Source organism: Oculina patagonica, chromosome 10 (genome assembly GCF_052425735.1).
Source record: "Oculina patagonica isolate OP01 chromosome 10, crgOcupat, whole genome shotgun sequence".
Classification (NCBI taxonomy): Eukaryota; Metazoa; Cnidaria; class Anthozoa; order Scleractinia; family Oculinidae; genus Oculina; species Oculina patagonica.
This window is the reverse complement of record NC_135767.1, coordinates 15580218-15591525: the sequence shown is the minus strand read 5'-3', so window position 1 is coordinate 15591525 and position 11308 is coordinate 15580218. Positions and strand designations below refer to the sequence as shown.

The window sequence follows — 11308 nt, the reverse complement described above, 5'->3', positions numbered from 1 at the left end:
TGACAAAATGCCACTTTTTTATTTGATTTCTGTGGGTCTGGAGGGAACATTACGCCGGATCCACGTGATGGCGTTTTCCCTAAAAGGCCTGAAATATACATTTTAAGTTTCAAACCGACAGTTTTTGCTGTATCTGGAGTGAAATTTACCTTTGATCTACGTGGTTTCTTTTAAACAGGAAGAGCCAAACATCGCCATTTTGAGTGACAAAATGCCACTTTTTTATTTGATTTCCGTGGGTCTGGAGGGAAGATTACGCCGAATCCACGTGATGGCACTTTCTCTACAAGACCACAAATGTACATTTTAAGTGTCAAACCCGCAGTTATTAATGGATCTGGAGTGAAAATTACGCTTTTTTTATCTGGTCGCTTTTAAACACAAGACCCCAAAAATCGCCATTTTGAGTGCCAAAGTGCCACTTTCTTATTTGATTTCTGTGGGTCTTTACGGAACATTACGCCGAATCCACGTGATGGCATGTTTCCTAAAAGACCTTAAATAAACATTTTAAGTGTTAAATCGGCAGTTTTTGATCGATCTGAAGTGAAAATTACGCTTGATTTACGAATTCGCTTTAAAAGACAAAATTCCAAAAATCGCCATTTTGATCGACAAAGTGCCACTATCTTATTTGCTTTCTTTGAGTCTTCACGGAAAATTACGCCGAATCCATGTGATGGCATTTTACCTAAAAAACCTAAAATGTACATTTGAAGTGTCAAGCCGGCAGTTTTTAATGGATCTGAAGTGAAAATTACGCTTGATTGACGTATTCGCTTTGAAACACAAGATCCAAAAATCGCCATTTTGAGTGACAAAGCGCCACTTTCTTATTTGATTTTTGTGGGTCTTAACGGAACATTACGCCGAATCCACGTGAAGGCATGTTTTCTAAAAGACCTGAAATAAACATTTTAAGTGTTAAATCGGCAGTTTTTGATCAATCTGAGATGAAAATTACGCTTGATTTACGTATTCGCTTTAAAACACAAGATCCAAAAATCGCCATTTTGATCGACAAAGTGCTACTTTCTTATTTCATTTTTGTGGGTCTTAACGGAACATTACGCCGAATCCACGTGATGGCATTTTCCCTAAAAGGCCAAAAATGTACATTTTAAGTGTCAAAACCACAGTTTTTGCTGCGTCTGGAGTAAAAATGACGCTTGATCTACATCGTCGCTTCAAACGCAAGTGCCAAAAATCGCCATTTTGAGTGCGAACAAAGTGCCACTTTCTTATTTGATTTCTGTGGGCCTGAGGGGGAAATTACGCGGAATCCACGTGATGGCATTTTCCCTTAAAGGCCTAAAGTATACATTCTAAACAACTTCGTGTAAGAAGACATCAGAGTCTCCTGGCCGGTCTTCGTTGCTGATTGGCCACAAAAATATTTTTGTGGCCAATCAGGAGGAAGGAGTTCAAACGCTTCTGGAACTGGTTCGGTAAGACAAAGTGCCCAGGGGCTGTTACGCTCTATGTTGTAAACTTTCGCCCGAAATTCCTGTTGTCCCGATAAGCTGCACGTCGCCCCCACTAACTGCCCCTGGGTCTCCGAGAAGGGTTGTAAACATTGACTCGGAAGGTCTTCGGAAGCGGAAAATCCTGCAATTTTGTGTCCAAATTTTCTTCGCCGATATAGAATTTCAGGAGTTGATTCGCGAGGAACATGACCTTGGTGCACTCTATTGTGTTATGACAAAAGCGAATTTTGAAATTTCGTTCTCAAAACGAAGATAGCACGTTTCAAAGTTTACACTTCACATTTTTACTCTCTTAGAAGCAGATAACTTCTAGCAGTTTTTGAAATCGAAAATTTCGTTCTTGTCATAACACAAAAGAGGTTTTGATTCATCACTAGATTATATAATCATTTAGTTCGGTGCCCTGTTGTAGCCGAAAACTTGTACACAAAATCGCATTATCTGCAGTTAAACTTTGAAGAGCCTGTAGCATTACAGTAAACGGTCGTCTCTCTCCATCATCCCTTAATATCCTTGATAAATTTCAAAATGTAGCGAATTAAAGCTTTACAAGATAGCACCCCGTCAAGAAATTTGGCTAATGACTTTATTAATGAGCAAGGGTCCTGCGCGACCTTAAGCTTGGAGTGTAGAAGTCTATTACCTGCCGGCTTTCAGACCAGTATGTGCACTGAACGGTAATTGTATATGGTAGACCGGCATAGACACTTGCTGTCATCAGTCCAATTGCTAAAATTGGTGCACAAAATTCAACAGAGGGGTCTTTATAGCCGGTGTTCCGTTCTTTTGCAATCTCCTCCAGTCCCTCAACCCGGACTCCACCGTTGTTTCCCTTATGCTTGTCTTCCTGTCTAAAGCCCTTCTTCTTGCATTAGCCTACCGCTTAATTATTATATTTTATTTAGCTAGGGCAATAGACATTCTTGGTCATGACACTATGTTATGAAATTCCCTTGAAATAGAACTGCTCTTAGAAGGGTCCCAGGGAAGAGTACAGATCCAAGAAAAAAGTTTATAACTTCAACTCTTTTTCTTTGCCAAAATCCTCACATATGTGACTGTGACTGTGACTGCGACAAATCCTACATTTCCAAGTTATAATGACTTACATGCTGTATAAGTATACCTTGAATATAAGAAATTGCTCATTTTAATTGGGCTTGACAGCCGATAGCTGAGTTAGACAAAACTGTTAAACAGAATAAAAACATAATTTTACTATGGCGTAAAGCTCAAATAAAGCTGGCGTAAATTCGGAATTTAATCAGCTTCACGCTTACTTTACATTTTTAAAGCTGACCTTTATGCCAGCATTACACTCAAGTAAAGGCAGAGTAATGGGACTTCTTTCAGTACACCAACCGCTTTAAATCACACTTACACATGGTAGCCTAAAGATTGGTTTAACCACCTTTAACAACATTTAATAGATGGTGTAAAGTTGGATAACAAACTTAAAACCAGATTACACCCCCTTTAACTTCTTCACTAAGATACAAATTTTCATGCTGTAATGTTGTAAACTGTAAAAAGACACGCGCGTTTCTTACTAATAGCTGAAATGTAAAATCTGCCAAATTTACTGATGGCTGATAAATCGCCCCAATACTTAAACTCAGAAGTGCACCTTTAGGTTACATCTCTGCCTTATCCGATGCTTGCCTTTTTCCTCTTGACCTTAGGTCCTCTCACGCGCTAATGCGCAAATATGCTGGGTTAAAATCGAACATTTATATAAAATTTAAAGGGACTATGTCGCGGGAATTTCGCAGATTTTTAGCCTTAACTGTTCTGATATAAGTGGTAGGCAACTTTAACCATAAAAAACAATTATCTTTGAACAGTAAATTTTAGTAGAAGATATAAAATTTATTTGGAAATAGAAACCACACTTCGACTATAAATAATCAATTGATTTGAAGGCACGCGGAAACAACTTGAAAACGTTGGCTAACGTTTTCAAATTGGAAGCCATTTCCATCCGAGCCATCCGCAGCTAGCCAAACGCGCTTTTAATTAAGAAATAGAAAACATGTTCCGTGTTTCTATCGAGTTTTAGTAGAAACTCAGCTGTGTTCTATTGGAAATCCGCGAATCTGATTGGTTCTCCCACTGTTTTCTATTCGCCGATAGAAAACAGTCGCGCGCGCGTAGCTCTTTAAGCGGTAAATTTTCTTGATTTTTGTCTTCAAAGAGCACAATATTGTAGGTTTTGGACTGCAATCCTTTAGAGTTTCTACTAAAACAATTAGACTACTCGCCCTCGTTTTCTAAGAGCGATAGTCAACTCGGCTGCGCCTCGTTGACTATTTGCTCATAGAAAACTCGGGCTCGTAGTCTAATTGTTAAATAGAAACACGAGTGGAAGTTTGGGAGAACGAGAAATGCTGTGGGAACACGAGTCGATAGACGAGTGTTTCCACAGCTTTTTCGAGTTCTCCCAAACTTTCACGAGTGTTTCTATAACTCGATAGAAACACGGAAAACATGTTTTCTATTTCTTTTAGAAAACAGCACAAAGAAAATAACGCACAACAAAGTAATATTTAGCGCTTTATTTAACATTAAAACGTAGATTCTCTTCACCTCGCGGTTTTACGTCATCAACAGTAATCAACCAATCATAGTAAGTAGTAAGGCACAGCTGTTTAGCAGAATACCAATCACAGTGCAGGGATTATAGCAGATGACCAATCACGTTACAGGGATCGGGTCACGTGACAAATAAGTAGTTCAAATTTTTGAGGCTGTGACGTCATCACTCGGACCACCAATCAGCGTTCAATGGCCGTTTATTACGTCATCATTGGCCGCGCGAGGCCTGGAACCGAGTTGACACGCGGGACGTCTGCGGGACCCGAGTAATCCCGCGCCCTATCTTAGCAAGACCACCATCCTCGCAAACTGCCATGCTGTCCTTGTGGTATCTGAAACTAAATACTTGGCACTTAACGCATGCGCAGAGTAGTCTACGCGATTCACTCACAGAGTTAGCAAGCCGACCATCCTTTATATATGGTTCACAAACGGCCATGCTGCCCTTGTGGTATCTGAAACTAAATACTTGGCACTAAACGCATGCGCAGTTGAGTCTACGCGATTCACTCACAGAGTTAGCAAGCTGACCATCCTTTATATATGGTTCGCAAACGGCCATACTGTCCTTGTGGTATCTGAAACTCGATACTTGGCACTTAACGCATGCGCAGAGTAGTCTACGCGATTCACTCACAGAGTTAGCAAGCCGACCATCCTTTATATATGGTTCACAAACGGCCAGGCTATCCTTGTGGTATCTAAAACTAAATACTGTGCACTAAACGCAGGCGCAGATTAGTCTATGCGATACACTTGCACTAAATAATGAGTTACCCCTCTTATGAAGACCCCAAAGGTATATAGGCTTTCCTTGTGGTATCTGAAACTAAACATTTTGCACTACACGCATGCGCAGTTGAGTCTATATTGCTTTTTCTAAGAATTTGGGTCGGCGATTCAGAGAAAACGCACGCTTGTAAAGCTATTTTTTAAAAAATCACGTGAGAGAGAGGGGGATGGGGGTATCCCCCTTTCTCGGGTGTACTGGGAACGAGTAAGAGAGTTTTGACTATATTTGTGTTGCTCAAGTCTGTGATCGAATGCAATAGACACCATGAACACGTTCAACCTGTTCTTTAATGTGCTCACAATAAAGGAACGTTACATCGTTTTCGTTCGCCTGACCATGATGCAAATAAACAATTGAAAATAGTGGTCATGGTTTTATAATGAAATAAAAAAAGTCAAAGGTCCATTAATACTTCAATGTTCCTTTTGTCTTGCTCGTTCAATTCGGCCAAATCCATAAGCTCTTCAGCTTCCACCTCAAGTCTGCTCTTCAAATACCCATAAGGGTAAGAGAAGAAACTGTCAGGGTCCACGACCCTTTTATCAAATACGACTCTGTATTGTTTTATTTCTGTCTGCGTGTGGAGTTGTTTTGTCTTCTTGTCTCGCGTAATTTTGTGCGGGTTGAATACGGGTATGTGTCGGGGCTTGTCCAAGGGTCGCTCCACTTCGTCGCACACGTTCTGCTTCAAGATCTCGTAATTCAATTGTTCGGATCCTCGCGCGTTGAGCGAGAATCCTCGCACTTTGCAGGTAGTTTTCCCGTTTTTTGTTTTATATCCATAATTTTTCGGCCCTGCCGAGGCGAACTCGACGATAAAATCCTCGTCGTCTAGTTCGTTGGTAAACTCTCCCAGATAGTCGCCCAGGGGTAGTTCGTCTTCTCCTTCGCCCCGTTTGTAGATGATGGAGTCGGTGTCGAAATACAGGACCTGCTCGTCTTGCAGTTTGGAGAGCCCGTCCCGATACAGTTTCAGTCTGGCCCAACACGTGGTGAAGCAGGCCACGAAGATGTTGATATTCACTTGAACGGGGTCGCAGGCTTCTTTGTTCTTGTGCACGACCTCGATCATTTCAGGATTTACCACGCGCAGGTCTTCGATGACTTTCTCGTCGTTTCTGAGTAGGTCGTGGAACTCTGCCGGAGATGTATACGCCTCTACTTGACTCTTGTTGGACTGCTGCCCGTATTTTCCCCAGAAGGAGTTTAGCATCATTTTTGCCAAGCTTCTCCTTCCGGGGTTCTTCTCGATCTTGTCGGCGTCTAATTTGATGCCTTCTTTCTGCTCGTATTGAGTGATGTACTGGACGCGTTTGTCCACGTCGTCACCCACCCACGATGGCCAACCACTGGCTTCTTGCTTCATTTTTAGAAATGTGTTTACGAATTCTCTGAACAGCGTGTCGTCTTTCTTCTCAAAATGCCACACTTCGTGGACGTGTTCTATGACGTACCCGCGTTTCACGGCCTCCTCGATCTCTGGTGTGCACCAGGTCCCAGTCAATTGCCGCTCCTCGGGACTGTGCTTACACTTGCACGATCTTTCGGTCAGCGGTTTCCCCTGTTCGGTCTCTACGCATGTCCGACACAATGGAAACGTCAGTTTTCCGCCGTGCCTGTAGGGCAGTACAGGGTGGTACAGTCCGTGCGGTGGAGACACTGTGCATTTGGCCAACCCGAAGTATCCAGAGAGGTCCGTGGTGCCCGGTTCCACGATGATCTCGGGATGTCCCACGGGGTACTCGCAATTCTTGTTGATAAAGGGGTAGAGGGAAGTGAAGTCCACGTACTGGATTTTTTCACCCTCTTGGACTTTGTGGTATAATTTTATGGCGTTGGTTCGCCCGCCAAAAAACGCGTCTCTCGGTTCCAGTCTCTCGGTCAGTCGCAGCGATTTCACGTAGGCGCCCACGTCAGCATCCGTCCTCTTCTTCTCGTTCCATTCGCACTCCCACATCTCTATAACTTCATACCCGGCTTCTCTCAGCGACGCGGTCTTGTCGAGCGTCGATTCGTATGCGTCTCTCATGCTCCTACCGTCCAATTTGGAATGCTTCTTGTCGCGCTGGGGAAAACACGTCGGACAACCGTGGTAGAAACAGCCGTGGAACTCATAGACCGTCTTCTCGTCCGTCGACAGGCCGTCCACGTGAACGCGTTTGCCGGCCACGGGAATGACTGCTTCGCCACCGTTTCTGGCGTGCGTCACGTTCCCCACGTACAACAGCCATTCCATCGAAGCTCTGGAGTGAGGTTTCCCTTTTCCGTGCCATCCTCTGACGGGTTCTGAGCCCAGGGTGTCCTTTCTCATGCACTTGGTGCGAAAATAGAGATTGCAGGCTGTGGCTATCGTCAGACACTTCTCCATGGGGTCGAACCCCGCCACGTCGCGAAATTCTTCTCTAAAGACTCGACATCCCTCGTGCAACAGCCTCACGTCGGATTTACAGTAAGCTATCAGTTCCTTTTGAAAGTCGAAGTGATAGTTCTCGGCCAATCGTTCAGCGTACCACTGATCAAACTCCTCTTTTCTCTCTTTCGACATGCCCTGGGGATCATAATAGTCACGGGCAGGGATCCGTCCCACATAGTTCTGATTGTTCACGGTATTAAAAAAGTGCGGGAAAAACCCCTTCTTTTCTTCCGTCAGTCCGAAGGATTTGGGGAACGAGGACAGGGGCATTTGCAGGAAGCACATCGAATCCTTGAACGTGATGTTGGGTATGCTCATGGATAAGATCTTGGCCCCGTTGACCACCTGGTCGGGACAGATGCCTTGTCGGTACAGTTCGTCCAACACAAAGTAGGCGTCATAGCCCTGGAAATTATGGGCCACGGCGATCACCTTGGAGTCCTCCGCGATCTCTCTCAACCAATCCAAAAAGTCCTTCACGCACGTCTCCCCCTCGAACTGGTACTCTTCCTCGCTGTTCGTTGTCATGGCGCATATGAGGTTTGGAACGTGTATGCCCTCTTCCTGTCTGGCCTCCGCGTCCCACGAGACGAACACGGGCGGTTCGGGTTCTTGCGGGACGATTCGGGTGCCGTCGTTCCTCCTCTTTCTAGCCCGCCTCTTCTCTCTGTCTTCTTCCAACTTTTCTGGATTTTGGATCGTGCACTTGTGGGCGTTGAGGTCCACGTACTTTCGACACGACGGGCATTCGGCGTGGCCGCATCGGTGACCGTTGGTCAATTCGTACCCTTCGTAGGTCTTTCGGCACCGTTCGCACTTCTTTCTCGTGTGACAGACGCTGTTCTTTTTTCGTCCGTCGGCCTTTTTCCCGTCGTCGCTCTGCCTTTGCTTGTGATTCTTGAAACAGCGGTCCCCGAAGAAGCAGCGCCCGCAGTCGTTGCATCGCACCTGCGCCGTCTCTCCTTCTGCTCGCTTGTAGTCGCGGCAATCGCTCTGGTGACAGGCGAAGCACTTTCTACCCAGACAGCGGTGGTCTTTGGCGTTATTGTGGTCGTAACCTTTTTCACATTCTATACAATAGAAGTTTTTATCGAAGAAGCCTTTCAAAGAGTTGCAACCGTGGTAATGGTCGCCGTTCTTTATTAGGATCAGACGCTTGGCTTCCGGTCTTTGCGGTCCCTTGTATATGATTTGGTAGCCGTGCTGGACGGATATTACCACGATCTGGTACTCTGCCAATGACACTTGGAATTTTTGCAGTTCGTCTAGGCCGCAAGGTCCTTCTGCTACACCGGCCGAGCGGTGCAACTCTTTGGCCAAACGTTCTTGGACTCGACTTCCTTGTCGTATATTCTTGTATCTATTGTCACTGGCGCCAAGGTCTCTATGAGCCTTCATGGTCACCAGGGCTCGGGCGCAGCACAGTGAGTCTGTGTTTGTAATTTTAATCACCGATTTTTTCTCGTCCAAAATCTTTTCTATGGCGTCCAGTCCCACTTTGGGTGGTCTACCTCCTCTTCCGGGGTCCTGTATGTGGCTGATGTTCAGGTTAAAACTGTCGTCTATTCTAAACTGCTGATCAGAATTTAGCATGTTGCTAAGTTGGTCCAACACTTGTCTGGCAGGGAGAGTGTTGTCTCTCCAATCTCTGACCCTCAATCGACGCGAGTGGTACGCGTTCCTTAGTCTGTTGGAGTTGATGTTGATCAGCAAGTGATCGTCCAATCGGACGGCGTCGTCCGTCAGCACTTGTCTGTTGATGGCTCGCTGCAGGGCCTCCTCGATCTCGCCCGCCAGCACGGGTCTGGGTCCTAGGGGTACGGAAAGGTCGACCCCGCCTCCACGTTGGACCAATCGCGCCGTGTAGTTCCTGTGTCTCAGCCCGAATCTCCTGACCCGTCTATCCACGTGGGGGAAAAGTTGGAAATCGAATCCTGGCTCGTCTTGCACTGATTGATCAACGGAGTCCGCCAAAAGTTCGTCACCATCATCGTTCCACTCGTTGCTCCACTCCTACGATTCAAACATTTTGAAGAATGAAAAACAACACGCTTCTTTTTTAATTTATTCAAACAACGAGATTACATGTTATCGACCTAACCGATCACAACGTTTATATTCGGGCTATTACATACCGGCTCGAGATGCTAGCTATTTCACAGGTTTGACATATTTTAATTGACAGCAGGTCTTCTGATTGGCTTGTGGATTGCCAGATATGAAGGATGGGTTGTTTGTTGTAATCAAGCATCTTCATAAACGCATGTGCACAGCAAGCAGGGAGGGAGGAACGTAGTCGGCGCCTAAACCATGAAATGACTACGACCTTGTCGATCAGTAATCGACTACTTGCACAGACAATCACTTAAAATTTACTTACCGCAATGTCTTTAATTGAATCATTTTCTCCCATGTTAGACGGGTCCAACTACAAAAACGAAAACATTACACATTAATATGTCAAAGGCATTTATCAGTCACACAATTAATTTTATGACGAACGACAAAAAATCCAATTTTCAAATCCGAAAACCCAAGACACTCATTGCTCCAAAAAATAAAAATAAAATTCAGGACTGAAAGGTTCTCTTACCACGATGTCCTCTTCTTGCTTGTCTTCTTTCTTGCTTGCTTTTTTCTTGCTTGTCTTCTTTCTTGCTTGCTTCTTCTGGCTTCTTCCTGTTCGGCCCCCATGGGCCGGCAAAACTGAAGTTTTCTAGCAGTGCAGCGCGTTTTATACAACTTTCCTATCCCAGAAGAACTGGGCTCTAATATTCCCATTGGTCAATCGAGGTGACCTGATACAGAATGAACCAATGAGATCTCATGATCAATGTCACCCAAGGTGACGGGATTTTCCCCACAAGGGTAAAATCCCAAGCTGACGGGATTTTCCCCAAGGGAAAAATCCCGACGCACGCGCGTGGAGAATCTTTCTCGGAATTCTCGGAATTCTAGGAACCCGCGTGTGTTCATTCTCGGAAAAGTACAGTAAAACGGACAAAGTTTTCTTGTCGGATTACAGCTCTTTTCAAGAAGGATATAAGCTTTAAGGTGAGCTAATGTCTCCATACTCTACTGTACAAGACGAAGAGCGTTTGATAAATTGTATTTACTGCGAAAAATAAATTTGGTTACGTTGTAAATTTTGACGAGTGGTTTGTTTTTGTTCGTGCGGCCATCATGAACCGTGCATAGTAAAGAAGAAAAAGGTTTTAGACCCGTTCATTTCGTTCAAGGTTTTTTGGTCTAGTTGTGTTTATGGTCAAAAAAAAAAAAGAAGAAACAGAACTTTACGAATAAACAAGTCGTTTTTGGTGGACTGAGTTATTCTTTTTAGCGAAATTGCTCGCGCAGTTGTCGTTGTCTTTCGTAAACAAACGCTTTCATCTTTTTCTTTTCGCGGTCCTAAAAATATCGAAGGAACCTTCAACTAGGATTCAGAAAAAATTAAAAACTAGCCACTAGAAGTGAAGCTTAAACGTTGTAAATCCTAAACAAATGTGTCAACCGCTCTGTTGTGATTCTATATACCGTTTGATGAGAAAATATAATTTTAGTGTGCGGTTCATTTGTCCGTTGTTCAAATGTTTGTTCTCGAAGAAAAAATTTTTTCGCGGCCCTTAAATCAAAAGGGACGTCCAACCATGAATGATATCATTTCACTGAAACTCAAAGCAAGTTATTGAGCCGAACCTTTCACATTTTTAGACTCTAAACAAGTGTGTGAACGACTTTGTTGTGATTTTTACCGTTCGCGAAAAAATATAATTTTAGCGTGAGGTTCGTTTGGCCGTTGTTCAAATGCATTTTTCTCGAAGAAAAAAATTTTTTTTTTTGCGACCCTTATATCAAAGGGGCGTCTAACCATGAATGATATTATTTCGATGAATGTTATTGAGCCGAAAATTTCATATTTTTGGACTCTAAGCACAAGTGTCATCGACTTTGTTGTGATTTTCACCGGTCGCGAAAAAATATAATTTTAGCGTGCAGTTCATTTGACCGTTGATCAAATGC

The 11308-nt window shown here is 44.0% G+C and overlaps 2 protein-coding genes across 2 annotated transcripts; both read right to left on the bottom strand.

Annotated features, from left to right (window-relative positions):
- Nucleotides 1–4923: 4923 nt before the first annotated feature.
- Nucleotides 4924–8926, bottom strand: LOC144628125 (uncharacterized). Its single transcript, XM_078486185.1, has one exon. It carries the CDS (start codon nt 8879–8881, stop codon nt 5270–5272), a length of 3612 nt encoding a protein of 1203 aa, XP_078342311.1. The 5' UTR covers nt 8882–8926; the 3' UTR covers nt 4924–5269.
- On the bottom strand, nt 8886–11013 carry LOC144667286 (uncharacterized). The gene is made up of 3 exons (XM_078528681.1): nt 9669–11013; nt 8942–9301; nt 8886–8906 (listed from the first exon to the last, which is right to left on the bottom strand). Exons 1-3 carry the CDS (start codon nt 9699–9701, stop codon nt 8886–8888), a joined length of 414 nt encoding a protein of 137 aa, XP_078384807.1. The 5' UTR covers nt 9702–11013.
- Between the last annotated feature and the right edge of the window lie 295 nt (nt 11014–11308).